The 18,504-nt window shown below is 42.3% G+C and overlaps 2 protein-coding genes across 2 annotated transcripts; both read right to left on the bottom strand.

Annotated features, from left to right (window-relative positions):
- Positions 1-6,407: 6,407 nt before the first annotated feature.
- On the bottom strand, positions 6,408-14,432 carry nepro (nucleolus and neural progenitor protein). The gene is made up of 9 exons (XM_035773448.2): positions 14,282-14,432; positions 13,845-13,999; positions 9,250-9,338; positions 8,902-9,030; positions 8,325-8,402; positions 7,780-8,132; positions 7,493-7,554; positions 7,164-7,393; positions 6,408-7,005 (listed from the first exon to the last, which is right to left on the bottom strand). Exons 1-9 carry the CDS (start codon positions 14,376-14,378, stop codon positions 6,636-6,638), a joined length of 1,563 nt encoding a protein of 520 aa, XP_035629341.1. The 5' UTR covers positions 14,379-14,432; the 3' UTR covers positions 6,408-6,635.
- Positions 14,433-14,562: 130 nt separating this feature from the next.
- Positions 14,563-18,471, bottom strand: tex30 (testis expressed 30). The gene is made up of 5 exons (XM_035773447.2): positions 18,354-18,471; positions 18,030-18,266; positions 17,801-17,852; positions 15,144-15,358; positions 14,563-14,866 (listed from the first exon to the last, which is right to left on the bottom strand). Exons 1-5 carry the CDS (start codon positions 18,369-18,371, stop codon positions 14,708-14,710), a joined length of 681 nt encoding a protein of 226 aa, XP_035629340.1. The 5' UTR covers positions 18,372-18,471; the 3' UTR covers positions 14,563-14,707.
- Between the last annotated feature and the right edge of the window lie 33 nt (positions 18,472-18,504).

Genomic DNA, 18,504 nt, shown 5'->3' with positions numbered 1-18,504 from the left:
TAGACTTGTTTATACTGTATTATTGACTGTATGTTTGTTTTACTACATGTGTAGTTGTATCTGTCGAACTGCTTTGCTTTATCTTGGCCAGGTCGCAATTGTAAATGAGAACTTGTTCTCAACTTGCCTACCTGGTTAAATAAAGGTGAAATAAATAAATAAATAAATAACATTTATTTTAAAGGTGATACAAATATACAGAATTTCTCTTTTAAGACATGTTTAAAAACGCTTCCAAAGCTGTTTAACAAAGATATCTTCCATGTGGTATCACAGACCTGGTACTGTATGTATCCACCCCCCTTATCCATTCATACATCTGTCTACAGTGGGACGGTACTGTACAAATAGGGTACTGCTCCTCAGATGTACACAGACATCAACTACAAGTCTGTGATGATCAGAGAACGTATTGCAGCCCTGCCCTCATTTCCTAATTGACTGTGGGACTTTTGTACTTTTATTCATGGAACCAAACTAACCATTTAATAATGACTTTGTAACCTTGAGTATAGAGATGACCAGTTTACAGAGGAGTATAGTGCAGTGATGTGTCCTATAAGGAGCATTGATGGCAAATCGGATGGCCGAATGGTAAAGAAAGTCTAGCCGCTCGGAGACAATCTATAAATTGTCTCCGTAATCTAGCATGGGTAGGATGGTCATCTGAATCAGGGTTAGTTTGGCAGCTGGGTTGAAAGAGGAGCGATTACAATAGAGGAAACCAAGTCTAGATTTAACTTCAGCCTGCAGCTTTGACATGTGCTGAGAGGAGGACAGTGTACCGTCTAGCCATACTCCCAAGTACTTGTATGAGGTGACTACCTGAAGCACTAAACCCTCAGGAGGTAGTAATCACACCTGTGGGGAGAGGGGCATTATTTTTACCAAACCACATGACCTTTGTTTTGGAGGTGTTCAGAACAAGGTTAAGCGTAGAGAAAGCTTGTTGGACACTTTGATGTAGAGCATTTAACATAAAATCTGGGGAGGGGCCAGCTGAGTATACGACTGTATCATCTGCATATAAAAGGATGAGAGAGCTTCCTACTGCCTGAGCTATGTTGTTGATGTAGATTAAGAGTGTGGGGCCTAGGATTGAACCTTGGGGTATTCCCTTGGTGACAGGCAGTGGCTGAGAGAAGATTTTCTGACTTTATTCACTGCACTCTTTGAGAGAGGAAGTTAGCAAACCAGGCCAAAGACCCCTCAGAGACACCAGTACTCCTTAGCCAGCCCACATGAATGGAATTGTCTACCGTATCAAAAGCTTTGGCCAAGTCAATAAAAATAGAGGCACAATATTGCTTATAATCAACGGCAATGGTGACATCATTGAAGACCTTTAAGGTTTGCAGTGACACATCCATAACCTGAGCGGAAACCAGATGTTTTCCATGGCATACCTCGGTTACAAAGTTTTCCCATTAGTGAACCCTGTGTAGATGATTTGTCCGAGATACTATGCAGAGTAACGAATATAAAGTCACTTACAGAGCTATATGTGGAGGCACCAGTGATAAAATTGCTAAATCAATCAAACCGATTAAAACACCAACGAAAGCATGACCTCTTGATTAACCTAACAATCATTAAGTTATCAAATAACACATATATAAAAAGATGCCACTGTCTTGTCTCCAGAACCTGACAACTTTTGAACTAGGGCTCAGCCAGGAAATACTATTGCGCCTTCCCCTATCTGACATTAAGAAAATACAGTCCTAGAGTTTATGTAGAAATGAAATAGATTGTAATATATTGTTTGTTTTTTTAATCAAGGAAATCAGTTTGGAATATACCACTATAAGTAGCTTCTCAATGTCCAGTGTTGAATCATGCATTGGGCTGAAATATTTGCATTTAAAACGGTAAATCCTACTTCACATATTAAATGGAATTTTATATAGTCTCAAAAACCTTAATAAATTAGACATTAGACACAAAATAGACCCGATCTCTGCTTTTTCCAAAATCAACAATTACATGGATAACACATCAAATTTGATTGGGAAATAATCTAGAAATGCTTTTTGCAAAAAAGTTTGGAGAAGCTGCAGTATCGGGTTTTATCACTCAATTTAATTTCACACATTGAAGACTTTGATTTCCTGGGATTGACAAATCTGGAGCTCTTAAGACATTACACAAAATAAAATGGACAGATGCATGCAAACATGTTTACTGGTTTACATAGTTTGGCATTGTTAGACCTGAGGGACAATCCACTGATTCACACTATTGTCTTTCACACACCTCATGTGTCTCTGGGGGACTTGAACTTTCCACCTACAGAACCTGTGTTCAAGCTGAATCTGACACTCATATTTGGTGACATTCCGAGGCAGCGGACTCTTCTGTACATTAGTTCAGGTATGAGGCCAATGCAGTTGATAATTGGCAGTAATGTCACGTCCAAACACAATCTGAGTCTCCAGCTCAAAGGCCAGACTGTGTCATTTGAGGACTGTGACAGACCTTTCTTTGAGTCTGTCATTTATCTTTAATGCTGAAGAATTCCTTTGTGGATCTGAATTCATGGGAAAGTACTTCAAATCATTGGAAAGACTTGAGTACAGATCTAAGCTTTCAGCTAAAAGTGGTTGATTCAACATCAAGCAGCTGATTCCCTTGAGAAAACTGACTAAATACAGGCGGATCTTTCAATACAGCGTACTGCCAACATTTTTCACAACCTGACCAAACTGAATGTTCTGAAACTTTCAAACTGCAGGATTGACTCGAGGGAAGTTTAACAAAATACTTTCTTTGAAAACATCCTATTTGCGTATCGAGAACATAATATATTCTAGCTTTACTGACCCTCTCTAGTCTTTATTTAATACACTACAAATGTTTTGATTGCTCGGGCAAAGGGGTACAGGCAGGTTGAAGTGATCATGCTTAATCATGATCATAATTAAGCTTTGGAAGACTTGATATGCTTGTTAGACAAACCTAACTTTGTCAAGTACACATAAGCCAACTGCACAACAGAGGTGGGCTTTGCTGTGACAACCCTGGGAGTCCTGTTCTTCGTGCTCCTCCCCTTCTACCACATCACCGTTGGCCCACTATGATGCATTTGTCGGGAAGGACGAGCACTAGGTGGTGGAGGAGCTTCTGCCCAACCTGGAAAAGAGGGGTCCTCTGAGTTTGTATGATGGCAATTTGCATATACTCCAGAATGTTATGAAGTGTGATCAGATGAATTGCAAAGTCCCCCTTTGCCATGCAAATGAACTGAATCCCCCAAAAACATTTCCACTGCATTTCAGCCCTGCCACAAAAGGACCAGCTGACATGTCAGTAGTTATCTCGTTAACATAAGTGTGAGTGTTGATGAGGACAAGGCTGGAGATCACTCTGTCATGCTGATTGAGTTCGAATAACAGACTGGAAGCCTCAAAAGGAGGGTGGTGCTTGGAATCATTGTTTTTCCTCTGTCAATCATTATTAACTGCAAGGAAACATGTGCCATCATCATTGCCTTGCACAAAAAGGGCTTCACAGGCAAGGATATTGCTGCCAGTAAGATTGCACCTAAATCAACCATTTATTGGATCATCAAGAACTTCAAAGAGAGCCGTTCAATTGTTGTGAAGAAGTCTTCAGGGCGCCCAAGAAAGTCCAGCAAGCGCCAGGACGTCTCCTAAAGTTGATTCAGCTGCAGCATTGTGGCACCACCAGTACAGAGCTTGCTCAGGAATGGCATGAGGCAGGTGTGAGTGCATCTGCACGCACAGTGAGGGAAAGACCTTTGGAGGATGGCCTGGTGTCAAGAAGACTGATATTCTGCAAAAGGTACAGGGATTGGAGTGCTGAGGAATGATGATGAATTCCCTTTCCGATTGTTTGGGGAATCCGTAAAAAAGCTTGTCCGGAAAAGACAAGGTGAGCGCTACCACCAGCCCTGTGTCATGCCAACAGTAAAGCATCCTGAGACCATTCATGTGGGGTTGCTTCTCAGCCAAGGGAGTGGGCTCACTCACAATTCTGCCTAAGAACACAGCCATGAATAAAGAATGGTACCAACACATCCTTCGAGAGCAACTTCTCCCAACCATCCAGGAACAGTTTGGTGACGAACAATGCCTTTTCTAGCATGATGGAGCACCTTGCCATAAGGAGGAAAAAGTGATAACTAAGTGGCTCGGGCAACAAAACATTGATATTTTGGGTCGATGGCCAAGAAACTCCCCAGAACTTAATCCCATTGAGAACTTGTGGTAAATCCTCAAGAGGTGGGTGGACAAACAAAAACCCACAAATTCTGACAAATGAAATGCTTATAATTATACTTCAGTATTCCATAGTACAATCTGGAAAAAATATCTAAAGACACTGAAGCAGCAAACTTTGTGGAAATTAATATTTGTGTCATTCTCAAAACTTTTGGCCGCGACTATAGACTTCCAGATGGGGAAGGACATTGTGGAGAACATCAGAGCCTCTACCGGAGCCACCACACCCTCTGCCTGGTCAGTTGCCTCTACCTGCACAGTAACTGGTGTTCCCTGGAGATTCGGCAGGCCACCTCCAGGTGGAGCAAAGGGACATCCTTCTCCTGATCACCCCCCCCCCCCTCCGGACTGCCTGCCTGCCCACCACAGGCTGGCCTGGTGAAGACCTCTCTGGACGGGCACCAGGACCCCCATCAGCACCAGGCATTCTGGGACAGACTGTGGGCTAAAATGAAACCTCGGACTGAAGCGTAAGCTCAGAGATTTATGTAGGACCTTGTGTTGATGCAGATAAGGTTTGCAGATATGTTGAGGACTTTGTACTGTAGACTTTTAACCAGTTTTTCCAATAAACATATGCATCGTTGTTGCTAAGAGCAACTGAAAGTCTCTCAGAACTCCTTGGTTTTGATCCCTATCTGTTTTCAGTGTATCAGGTTGAGAACAACCTGTAACGGTTTTGACTTGAGGTTATTATTTATAGGGGTGCCAGGTAGGTTGTGCCTACCAGAGAAAACATTGGTTTCTCCTTTTAGTTTGGGTGGGAATGAGTCCCATCTGGTCCGTCAAGTCTACACCAATACAAAGGACTTATGTAAAAGTCAGGATGGAAATAAACTTTTCATAAACCCTTAAAACATTGGAAAGAACTTCAAAAACAACTATATTCTGTTGCGTGGGTTGTATTAGCAACAACAATGATTACACACACACATATAATAATATCACAATGAGTTCTGGTTCCTCCAGAAATGTCCTGTACCTCGGGCCTAAAGAGTCCCGCCCGGTAAAGGAGTTCAGTGAACTCAAGTGACTTTTGTCACGCGATGTTTGTCCGTTCATTCCGTGTAGCGTAAACCCAGTATTAAACATACAATCAATATAACAATTACTTTACCACAGAACTTTAAAGCGGATCAACTCTTAATTAAGTCCTCAACTACAACTAACTACATAAATCACAGTATACATCACATCCAAACAAATGAAATACCGTATACAAAAAGGTGGTAGTCAGTCGGTCAGTCAGACAATCCAATCCGCCAATAGATCTCCAGTGGAGAAAGGCCACGAAGAACGGAGAGGTGTAGTCCAGGGACGCGAAGACTGGATCCGATCCTGGGTAAACTCTCTTAGGCTACAAAACACACGTTTAACGGCAACAAAACAAACGGAATAGAGAAGCTTCGGAACTGAGGGTTGAACACATCCTCATGCACGTCTCCATCACAACCCCACTTTCGCGCAGCTGATGCTGGCTATTTAATTGGGTATTAAAGGGAAAGCGCCCTATTGGAAGGAGCTGCACTGAGACGGTTCAGAAAAATTCAGGGCCGTCACAAACCTGTCCATCTGCTGTGACAATACAGTAATGTTCATACAATGAAGCAGTTATTTTTATTTCAACATATATACAAACATCTTTTGATTTGGAGGTTGCTAATTGAAGCAGGTGTTAAGAGCATTGGGCCTGTTACGGAAAGGGCGCTGGTTCAAATCCCTGAGCAGGCAAGGTGGAAAAATCTACCGTTCTACCCCGAACAACTTCTCCCTGGGTGCCGAGGATGTTGAATAAGGCAGCCTCCCGCACCTCTCTGATTCAGTGGATGGGTTAACTGCAGAAGGCACATTTCAGTTGAATAACTGACTAGGTATCCCTGCTGATTGTTAACCTTGAATTTAGCCCTTCACAGTATATGATTTATCACACCCCCTTTCCATCCAATCAGGTGAATTCTAGGCAATATTTGTGAATCCAGTTTAAATGTATTATTATTTATGCCCTTGAAAAAAAGGAATTTAGGTGAAATGTTGGAAACTTGCCATGATCTGTTTATGATTTGTCTTAAAGAAAAGTTTACATTTATTTGTTAGCAATGTATAAGCAGTTTTCCTGTAAATGCCAAATATAATTAGATAAAAAAGTGAATACCGCACACAGACTAAGGGTTTGCATAGGTTTAATACCACGTTTCTAAAACATTTTAATAATAGGCTACTTTAAGAAAAACTTAAGGCAAGCGACTGATGTAGGTCTAGAAACAGTGAAAAAATTGTAACTTGATGTCAGAGATGAAACACATGCAACCAAGAAAACCTTGTGTGGATTTCTTTGTTTAAATCATGAAAGCTGAGAACCCCTTTTATCCCATAGGCCAGGGTTTTGGAGTCTTAGAAACCTATGAAGGCAAAAATGTCATCAATGTTAGTCTCGTTCAGATCTAAGGGTTTCTGAGCTGGAGTGTCTCTACTTTGGTTGCTAAGCTCATTGCTAAGGGACTTGTCAGCAGTCATCGTGGCCACATCCCCCGGTGTGCCAGGTAAAATACTCCTGTTTCTCTTGTGTCTTAGTGACCGTTTTCTGTTGACACAGAATGCACTTGTGATTGGTTCAAATGCAGTCCTGAATGGCTGAAAGCAAATTCTAGGGTGAGCCCTCCTCCACAGTGTTTTCAGCGACTGACAGGTCCTGGGTACTGCCCCTCTGAGTGACAAGGCCCAGCAAACCTCCCGTTTGTAGCGCGTTAGTTTCCCTTGTACACTGGGGAGACCAAGAACAAACAACACATAGGTTCCCCATCGTTAATGTGACTGGAAGTTTTAGTTTGGACAAGGCGTGCAAAGATGTCCCATTGTGATAGTCTGAAAGATGCAGTAGACAATATTATTAAAAGGCCAGTTAAAATAGAGCCCCTGTACCTGCAGCCCTCTGATTCCAGGCGTTTCATCCTCTGGCACTTCAGGTTCAGGAACGTCAGACGCCCCTTCTCCTGACGCAGCTTCCTGCATTCACACCATCGCATCACTTCCTCCAGGTGGGCGGCCATGTTGCTGAAAGTGGTGGCTGTTTTCAGTTGCTTCAGAAACTTCCTCTTCTGACCAATCACAGCAGCATCCAGTAATGAAAGCTGCTCTTGTTCTGTTGACACCTGCAGAGTTCAAATGACAATCTAGTATAAGTAACAACACTCATCATCAAATAACTAACTCAAATGAAAAGTAGTGGACTTAAAAACAACCACACATACCTCTGTGATACCGCCATGGGTTCGTTTCAGCAACTGCTTCATATCAAATCCAGAAACGGCACCTGTTATAAGGAAATTATATCACTGTTATACATTATATGTTCAAATGTAAACAACAGAACATAGGCTATGCCAGGAGAGCTACAAAAAAATATATAGATCAATCTATCAAATGTATTTTATAAAGTCCTTTTTACATCAGCAGCGTGATACCAATCACAAAGTGCTTTATAAATACCTGCCTGAAACGGCAAAAAGCAAGGAATGCAGAGTCCGGGGACACTAACCTGTATCACCAGTTCTCCGGAGTAAGACTGCAGTTCCCAGATCCACTTTGCTGCTCTTCTTATTGGAGGGACCACCCAGATCCTGCTTCCTACTCTCCTCTCCCTCCTCTCTGAACAGTCTGTTGAGCACAGAGGACCTGGAGGCTCCTATCCCTCCAAGGCCCTTAGGAGCCCGGGAATGCTCCATCTTCAACAAGGATGAGTCAGAGGGCCCGAGGAACTCTGCCATCCCTGCAGGCAGGGTGAAGTCTATGAGGAAGGCCATAGCCTGAGCCTGGGACACCTCCTTCAGGAGCTCCAGGAGGTGCTGGTAGAGAGGGGCCAGCCTACCCAGGATGCCCCGGAAAAACACCCTAAGGAGCAGGAAGATACATCACTCCTATCCAGAGTCACTTCCACTTACAGAGTCACTTACATTCGTCTTACGATTGATATGTGGTTGTCTCATCTATCCAAGTCATAGTAAGTCAGCGCTAGTAAGAAGGGACAGGTTTGAGTGAAAAGCAGTACGTCAGACATGACCCTGAAAGAGCCACAGGACTCACCACAGTCGACTAAGCATGCTGGTGAGCACCACGTTCAACGTAATGAATTGCTTTGATTGGAGGTCCTGCCTTGCTAGTCTGGAGAGGAGATCTGGTCAAGGCAATCATACACACCTCATGTATACATGTCTACACTGAGAACATTGTTGTGTTCCAGGTGGTCTTTTGTTTTGTTTTGCAGTCATGCTGCACATTACAGAAGACTGTCGTGTTGTTACATACCCAGTCATCACTTTTGTCTCGAGACGTCTTCATTTATATTGGTCTTAAGTCATCTCTGGATTTGTCTCAAGATGCCTTAAGACATGTTGATGGCTGAGTAGGTATTACTGTGGTTCCTGACAAGTTAAACACTTCTCCAGGTGTTGAGAGACCTAACAATATGCAACTGCAAAAAAGATGACCTGGAACGCCAGCAACAGTCATTTATATAGTAATATTCATACATTGGATTTAGAGCACCTTTCAAAAAAACAAAAGGACACTTAGGCAAAAAAAGAGGTTTAAAAAAAAAAGCAAGGAGACAGAGATAGCAGCTGACGTCTCCCAGATGAGAGAAAGAGAGAGAGAAGGATACATGAAGGCTCTGGTGCAGTGATTGAGCAGACATGTCATCAGTCTGGCAGCTCCCAACACCTTGAGACAAAGCCATTCCAGTATGGGCTGACTGGGGACATCACACTGACCCGTCTCCATAGCTAACTTGCTGCAAACACAAGCATATACACACATCAAGATGACACAGTTAGTCTACGGTGTATTGGCCATCAAATAAACATCGACCCCAAAACAAGTTATATGGATCTTGATGCTCGATAGTATACTGTGTCTGCGTGATTAGATGCAGCTATGTAGTCCAACAAGGGCATGTCAATTCCCTGGCACAGGGAATATCTAAATGCAGAGTAATTCTAGCAGTTAGTACCTTTGCACTTTCTTTGGACATAGCTCCTTCAGGTCCAGAAGAGCAGCATCCAGCTTCATTTCCTTCAACCGGTTTATGCATTGCTCAACCTGCAGGGGTTTTCAAAACTCAAGTCAATAACCCTCTACATCAGGGGTGTCACACTCATTTTGTCCTGGGAGTAGGGTTGCCATGCCCATGGTTTTTCCGCAGTTGGCCTATTTTGAAAAAAGGATGTCACGGGTGAAAATGTATTGGTCGCTGGTTTTCAGCATACCTCTATATCGCACTTCCGCCACCTTGACTCATTCAAGGGTTTTTCTTTATTTTATATTATTTTCTACATTGTAGAATAACGCTGAAGACATCAAAACTATGAAATAACACATATGGAATCATGTAGTAACCAAAAAAGTGTAAACAAATCAAAAATATATTTTACATTTGAGATTCTTCAAAGTAGCCACCCTTTGCCATGAGGACAGCTTTGCACACTTGGCATTCTCTCAACCAGCTTCACCTGGAATACTTTTCCAACAGTCTTGAAGGAGTTCCCACATATGCTGAGCACTTGTTAGCTGCTTTTCCTTCACTCTGCGGTCCAACACATCCCAAACCATCTCAATTGGGTTGAGGTCGGGTGATTGTGGAGGCCAGGTTATCTGAAACAGCACTCCATCACTCTCCTTGGTCAAATATCCCTTACACAGCCTGGAGGTGTGTTTAATAAACATGGTGTCTTATACATTACATAGTGCACGGCATATTACGCATGGCAGAAAAATATCAAACAAAACTGATCTTCTTGATACTAGCCATCCCGGATCCGGGATCGTGACTACAGCCTCAAGACCATTAACATAACGCAACGTTAACTATTCATGAAAATCACAAATGAAATGAAATAAATATGCTAGCTCTCAAGCTTAGCCTTTTGTTAACAACACTCATCTCAGATTTTCAAAATATGCTTTTCAACCATAGCAAAACAAGCATTTGTGTAACAGTATTGATAGCTAGCGTAGCATTTAGCGTTAGCATTCAGCGGGCAACATTTTCACAAAAACAAGAAAAGCATTCAAATAAAATAATTTACCTTTGAAGAACTTTGGATGTTTTCAATGAGGAGACTCTCAGTTAGATAGCAAATGTTCCGTTTTTCCTGAAAGATTCTTTGTGTAGGAGAAATCGCTCCGTTTTGCTACCAAAAAAAACGAAAATTCAGTCATCAAAACGGCGAACTTTTTTCCAAATTAACTCCATAATATCGACTGAAACATGGTAAACGTTGTTTAGAATCAATCCTCAAGGTTTTTCGCATATCTCTTCGATGATATATTGTTCGTGGAAAGCTGCTTTCTCAGAATCACATGGAAGAATGCTTGCAGCTGAAGATTACGCACCAATTTCGACAAAGGACACCGGGCGGACACCTGGTAAATGTAGTCTCTTATGGCCAATCTTCCAATGATATGCCTACAAACACGTCACAATGCTGCAGACACCTTGGGGAAACGGCAGAATGTGTAGGCTCGTTCAGGGCACATTCACAGCCATATAAGGAGACAATGGAAAACAGCGCCTCAAAAATGTAGCTCATTTCCTGTTTGAAGTTTAATCTTGGTTTTGCCTGTAGCATCAGTTCTGTGGCACTCACAGATAATATCTTTGCAGTTTTGGAAACGTAAGAGTGTTTTCTTTCCAACGCTGTCAATTATATGCATAGTCGAGCATCTTTTCGTGACAAAATATCTTGTTTAAAACGGGAACGTTTTTTCATCCAAAATGAAATACTGCCCCTAGAGTTCCAAGAGGTGTCTTTAGTACTCGTGATACAAGTCAGTATTCAAAGTCCATCCATGTCTGAGGACATCAGGAGATGAAGTGTAAAACCAGCCACTAGGGGCTACAGTGAGGTTTCGGTTTTGCTCGAGCGTTGTGTACGGGGATGGTGGATGGGTGTAAGCATCGGCCACTGATTCCAAAGGATGCAAGTTCAAATCCAGCGACATAACGTTGATTTTGATATTCTTGTTTTAAGCCCATCCCAAACCTTAACCCTCACCTTAATGCCTAAGCTTGAGAATTTGGAGTTAATGCCTAAATTTAACCTTAAAAAGACTTCAAAATGTGACGTTTGAAAACATGTTTAATTCTGACCTAAGACTGAGCGCTGGTAGCAACTACTACCAGAGCGAAGGCCTATGCTTTCACCTTCCAGAATTAGAAGTGTGTGGGCAACAGTATGAATATTGTAAATAAAGGATGTATATGCCCCATGTGGGATTAGAATTTACAACCATTGAACTAGGAGCCAACTGTTTTAGCAGACCGCGCCACCAATCAGTCATAACGGTCGAGGAAAAAAAAAACGTTGACATAAAGTTGACATATACAGTGGATATAGCTACAGATATAAAGGTATAATCCACAGTCTAGACGTTTTCTTTCTTCGTAAAAGCAATACAGATGTGTATGAAATGGTAAGCAAAAAACTTTGAATTTGGTCAGATGCGGAAACTAAATGCATGCTATTCAATCGATCACTGCCCGCACCTGCTCGCCCATCCAGCATCACTGGACGGTTCTGACTTAGAATACGTGGACAACTAAAAATACCTGGGTGTCTGGTTAGACTGTAAACTCTCCTTCCAGACTCACATTAAGCATCTCCAATCCAAAATTAAATCTAGAAATCGGCTTCCTATATCGCAATAAAGCATGGGGCGGCAGGGTAGCCTAGTGGTTAGAGCGTTGGACTAGTAACCGGAAGGTTGCAAGTTCAAACCCCCGTCGTTCTGCCCTTGAACAGGCAGTTAACCCACTCTTCCTAGGCCGTCATTGAAAATAAGAATTTGTTCTTAACTGACTTGCCTGGTTAAATAAAGGTTTAAAAAAATACATTAAAAAATCCTTCACTCATGCTGCCAAACATACCCTCGTAAAACTGACCATCCTACCGATCCTCGACTTCGGTGATGTCATCTATAAAATAGCCTCCAACACTCTACTCAACAAACTGGATGCAGTCTATCAGTGCCACCTGTTTTGTCACCAAAGCCCCATACACTACCCACTATTGCGACCTGTACGCTCTCGTTGGCTGGCCCTCGCTTCATACTTGTCGCCAAACCCACTGGCTACAGGTTATCTACAAGTCTCTGCTAGGTAAAGCCCCGCCTTATCTCACTGGTCACCATAGCAGCACACGCTCCAGCAGGTATATCTCACTGGTCACCATAGCAGCACACGCTCCAGCAGGTATATCTCACTGGTCACCACAGCAGCACACGCTCCAGCAGGTATATCTCACTGGTCACCATAGCAGCACACGCTCCAGCAGGTATATCTCACTGATCACCCCCAAAGTCAATTCCTCCTTTGTTCGTCTTTCCTTCCAGTTCTCTGCTGTCCATGACTGGAACGAATTGCAAAAGTCTCTGAAGCTGGAGACTCACATCTCCCTCACTAGCTTTAAGCACCAGCTGTCAGAGCAGCTTACAGATCACTGCACCAGTACATAGCCCCTCTGTAATCAGCCCATATATCTACCTACCTCATCCCCATACTGGTATTTATTTATTTTGCTCCTTTGCACCCCAGTATCTCTACCTGCACATTCATCTTCTGCCAATCTACCATTTCAGTGTTTAATTGCTTTATTGTAATTACTTCGCCACCATGGCCTATTTATTTCCTTAACTTACCTCATTTGCACTCACTGTATATACAGTAGAACAAAAGAAAACAAAAAGTATGTTTTGTTTATTCCACGTGTAACTGTGTTGTTGTGTGTCGAATTGCTTCGCTTTATCTTGGCCAGGTCGCAGTTGTAAATGAGAACTTGTTCTCAACTAGCCTACCTGGTTAAATAAAGGTGAAATATATATATATATTTTTAAATGTGCTTTACTGTCTTTTGAATTCAGTGTAATGTCAGAAGTCTAGTCAAGACCACTGTCAAATAAGGCGTGCCGTCACCAGCTTTTATTGTTAGCCTTGAGGTGGTACCGCTCAGCACATCTAGAAGAGTGTATTTCATACCGACCCCCTCCCTCGAGATGACATCGAGGCCAATACATCACTATTTCAATGTAGAGTTGAACCGCAAGGTTAAAAGGGGGATAGATTTTACTACTAAAAGACCAAAATATATCACTTCTGCAACAAACTGTTATAAAACCAGAATTGACTTGTTTCACTATAACTCAAATATGGTTTTCAATGAAAGTTACTCTTCAATTGGTTACTCAACTCCCAACTTGGAAGTTAACACAAGTCTGAACGTCCACGTTTAGTTGCAGGGAGTTTGATTGAATTTAGAAAATGCTCCATTATTAAATTAAATGTATTTTTTTTCACCCGGAAGTAACCCAACAATCTGCACACCGCAATCTCGTCTATTTCAAATCTGATCTCATTGAAAAGTATCTGTGCTATGCTTAACATTACATAATGTTACCTAATAAAGCCTATCAGCTGGGAACAGTAGCCTAGTCATAATGGTCTGAATAGATATTGTTAATAACTATAATCATAATAGGCTACGACTTAAATTACTTAGTTGGTAAAAAAAAAAAAAAGAATGTAATGCAGGCCTTTTTCTTGATCCTCACCTGTTTGAGAACCCTGAAAGTCTTGTTTTGCCTGAGGCTGTTATGGAGAACGTAGAGAAGCTCGTACAGGACAAGGATCTCAGTCTGCAGGACTCCACTGCCAAGCAACTTAAGCACTTTGTTATTTTCCTCCAGGACACGTTTTACGTATGTACCTAGATACAATGAACAGCGCACACACATACACACACACGAAAAAAGCAGTCAAAAAAAACACCACACAATTGTGATGTAAATAACGTTAATCTAGTTAGCCTAACTATTACAGAGCAAGAGATTGCTCTATGGCATCAGTCAGAACACTACCCACGTGTGTACCGTACCGTAGCTTGCTGTAGTCTTGCAGGGGGGCTAGTTTCCGTGAGCTAATGTGGCTATTATTACACAGCGAAAGGACGCTCCAACAAGTTGATGCATAAATGTGATAAACTACATACCTGTTGAGAGACCGAATGGTATATGGACAGTTGAAACCGCACTTGGAAAGGGAATGTTTACTTTATTCCACGGTTCTTCAGCCATGCTCACGTCCATTTCATCGCAAACACAGGAAGTGAAAGCTACCCAATTAGAATCAAGGAAATATTAACGTCATCGCCAGGCTTTAAAGGTACACTTCCACCTCCAGGCACACTGCTATTTTCAGAGAAGCAACCAGCAGGCTATTATTTGTCAATCTGTGTAAACACCTTAACCAAAATAAACGAAATACTATCGCTGGTATTATAAAAGTATAGATTTAATCAACATCATAAATACACAAACACATGAATTCATCAAACCAAATGAGAAAATTATACAGAATGTGTGGAGCTAAAAAAGAAAACAAAAAAAACAAAACAACTTGAGCATTGAAAGAAGGTTCAAGTATGTTCCAAAATCCACGATACGACATGTGAGTTGACTTCATCCAGCACAGACTCCTCAGCCCTTCCCTTCACTATAAGCCCATGGCTACCTCCTTCAATCCAGTGAACAGTCGCTGGAGACTTCATTTCCTTTAACACGTCATCTAGAAGGATCTGGACAAAGGAAAAATCGTCAGCGCAAAACAAAATTGGGACCAGAAAAGAATGTTTCTTCCAGCCCATCAGTTTGAAATAATAAAATAACATACACAATCAAGAGACGCATGTGCAATTACAAGGGAGACGTGTGATCAGTTTGAAGTGAAACACATGCATCATCAAAAAATAGGGATGTGCACGTGCAAACTTCAACGGTTTCTGTGAATGATCACATTCCTCCGATCTGCTGATGTTTATGCATTGACCAAAAGACACCCATCACCATTCTCACCTTCTCACACATGTTGTCTGCAGTACCAGACAGAAACAGTACAGGCACCTCCTTGGGCAAGCCCCTGAGGTCCTCACTCCGCTGTCGATGGGTGTGTGTCAGTCCTGGAGGGTGTAGGGGAAAGGACAGACAGACCAGTCCCTGCAATGCATCCTCTGACCCACCACTGAGCTGCCTGGCCAGGGCAGAGGCAGCACGAGACCCCATAGAACGGCCTGAAGTGGAAGGTACACAGTGAGTAAGTAAACAGTGAGTATTATATCTGTCTTGGAAGTGATTGCTTAAGAAGAACTAGTTTATGGATCAATTAACAATGCTCAATTACTCATGCCCCCAGTAACCACCAATACACAGAATATGTCCCTTGTGAGGGGTTTTCAGTAGCTTCCACAGCCACAAAGTCAAAATTGTCTACAAAAAAAAAAGGGCTTTTTGGAAAATAAATATACAGTTAGGCATAAGGTTAGCAGTGTGGTTAATGTTAGGTTTAAAATACAATTTTAGTAAGATACATTTTAGAAATTGGCGTGATTTATGACGGGTATAGAACAATTAACCAATAAGGCCTGAGGAGGTGGTATATGGCCAATATACCACGGCTAAGGGCTGTTCTTAAGTGCAACGCAGTGCCTGGGCACAAACCTTAGCCATGGTATATTGGTAATTTATCAAAAGCCCTGAGGAAACTTATTGCTATTATAAACTGGTTACCAATGTAATTAGCAGTAAAACTAAATGTTTTGTCATACCCGTGGTATACGGTCTTATAAACCGGGTGGTTCGAGCCCTGAATGCTGATTGGCTGACAGCCATGGTGTATCAGACCGTATACCTCGGGTATGACAAAACATTTATTTTTACAGGTTTAAGGCACTCTGCGATGCATCGTCCCTAAACACAGCCTTCAGCTGTGGTAAATTGGCCATACACCACACCTCCTCGGACATTATTGCTTAAATATACCATGGCCTTCAGCTAAACAGAATTCACTTCTCAAACCACCCAGTTTATTATAATGAATATATACCTGGATTGCAGATGCAATGTACGGGCCATTGAGTCACCTAGTTTATATAAACTCAGCAAAAAAGAAATGTCCCTTTTTCAGAACCCTGTCTTTCAAAGATAATTCGTAAAAATCTAAATAACTTCGCAGATCTTCTTTGTAAAGGGTTTTAACACGGTTTCCCATGCTTGTTCAATGAACCATACACAATTAATGAACATGCACCTGTGGAACGGTCGTTAAGACACTAACAGCTTACAGACGGTAGGCAATTAAGGTCACAGTTATGAAAACTTAGGACACTAAAGAGGCCTTTCTACTGACTCTGAAAAACACCAAAAGAAAGATGTCCATGGTCCCGGCTCATCTGCGTGAACGTGCCTTAGGCATGCTGCAAGGAGGCATGAGGACTGTAGATGTGGCCAGGGCAATAAATTGTCATGTCTGTACTGTGAGACGCCTACGACAGTGCTACAGGGAGACAGGATGGACAGCTGATCGTCCTCGCAGTGGCAGACCACGTGTAACACCTGCACAGGATCGGTACAGACGAACATCACACCTGCGGGATAGGTACAGGATGGCAACATCAACTGCCCGAGCTACACCAGGAATGCACAATCCCTCCATCAGTGCTCAGACTGTCCGGAATAGGCTGAGAGAGGCTGGACTAAGGGCTTGTAGGCCTGTTGTAAGGCTGGTCCTCACCAGACAGAGGCAACAATGTCACCTATGGGCACAAACCCACCATCGCTGGACCAGACAGGACTGGCAAAAAGTGACCTGGGGCAGTGTGTCACAGCATCATCAGACTGCCTGCAATGACAACAAGCTCAATCTCAACACTGTGTGTTACAGGGAAGACATCCTCGTCCCTCATGTGGTACGCTTCCTGACATGACCCTCCAGCATGACAATGCCACCAGCCATTCTGGTTGTTCTATGTGTTATTTCCTGCAAGACAACAATGTCAGTGTTCTGCCATGGCAGCAAAGAGCCCAGATCTCAATCCCGTCAAGCACGCCTGGGACCGGTTGGATCGGAGGGCGAGGGCCATTCCTCCCAGAAATGTCCAGGGAACTTGCAGGTGCCTTGGTGAAAGAGTGGGGTAACATCTCATAATAAAGAACTGGCAACTCTGGTGCAGTCCATGAGGAGGAGATGCACTGCAGTACTTAATGCAGCTGGTGGCCACACCAGATACTGTTACTTTTGATTTTTTAATGTGTCCCCTTTGTTCAGGGACACATTATTCCATTTGATAGGCACATGTCTGTGGAACTTGTTCAGTTTATGTATCAGTTGTTGAATCTTATGTTCCTATAAATATTTACGCATGTTAAGTTTGCTGAAAACAAAACGCAGTTGACAGTGAGAGGACGTTTCTTGTATTGCTGAGTTTGTAAATCATTGGTATAGAAGCTAATAAGGACCCCGGTGAGGGGGGCCACTCTCTGGACAAGGGGTTGGAGATACAGGAGATACAGTAGAGAGCTATGTGCAGATAAACATTGAGCAAGGATCTTTCAGAATGATGCAATTGCATTGGTTTGTTATGGAAGCATAAACCCCAAGCATGGCTCATCATCACTGGGAAATACATAAGGCCAATTAGATTTAATTGAGGTTATAAAAAGTGTTGATTGCTTACCACCAAGAAATATGTTTCTTATTGTGAATTTCTCAAGATTTTTCAAGTATTCCTGCAAAATCAAATAGAATATTTATATTAATGGCACACTTGTATTCAGTGAATTAACTAGTAGATCTTCATAGCCAACTAAAGACGAGGCTTTTTATTACTTGGAATTCTTTCTTCGCGTCGTCTTATGGAACGGAACGAAACATGCACAAATCTGTATTTCGAAAATAATTCTTACCCAAACGGCATGGTAAGCCTTCACTCTGTAAACCAGGTTTAAACCTTTACACGTGAAGCGAAGACATAGCAGGCCATTCGATGAAAGTGCATGAGCAAGAGAAACCAAATGCTTGAAGTTCATGTCCCCACCAGCCCCGTGCGTCAGAATAACAGCGGTCTGCACACCACTGGCATTGGCTGGGATACTCAACACAGCAACTAGATGTTTTTCCCCAAAAGGTATTGTCATGCTGTCCTGCAAAGTAATTCGAGTTAGTGAGTCATTTAAACATGACCAGGTAACCTATCCGATCCTTGTATCAATAGTGATCAAACATTTTACCTCTAGAATCGTTTCCATGCTTCCATTTGTTTATCCCGCACAGCTTCTTCTAATCACATGACTTCTCAACTTCACTGTAAACTATTCATAAGACGCCATCTAGTGTACTGGAGTCGATGGTACCACACAATTACAATTGGGGATTTGGGAG

This window comes from Oncorhynchus keta, chromosome 7 (genome assembly GCF_023373465.1).
Source record: "Oncorhynchus keta strain PuntledgeMale-10-30-2019 chromosome 7, Oket_V2, whole genome shotgun sequence".
Taxonomy (NCBI): Eukaryota; Metazoa; Chordata; class Actinopteri; order Salmoniformes; family Salmonidae; genus Oncorhynchus; species Oncorhynchus keta.
Note: the sequence above shows the minus strand (reverse complement) of the source record. Positions and strands in the feature narration are given on the sequence as shown.

Bases quoted from the DNA above. Each gene is read 5' to 3' on its own strand.
- nepro (XM_035773448.2), bottom strand. From the start codon at position 14,378: ATGGACGTGAGCATGGCTGAAGAACCGTGGAATAAAGTAAACATTCCC. The intron at 8,133-8,324 runs GTGAGTCCTGTG...CCTGCTCCTTAG, and splicing joins AGCATGCTTAGTCGACTGTG to GGTGTTTTTCCGGGGCATCC. The intron at 7,555-7,779 runs GTTAGTGTCCCC...TCCTTATAACAG, and splicing joins CCGGAGAACTGGTGATACAG to GTGCCGTTTCTGGATTTGAT.
- tex30 (XM_035773447.2), bottom strand. The intron at 17,853-18,029 runs GTAAGAATTATT...TTGATTTTGCAG, and splicing joins AGGCTTACCATGCCGTTTGG to GAATACTTGAAAAATCTTGA. The intron at 14,867-15,143 runs GTGAGAATGGTG...TCCTTTGTCCAG, and splicing joins CAGACAACATGTGTGAGAAG to ATCCTTCTAGATGACGTGTT.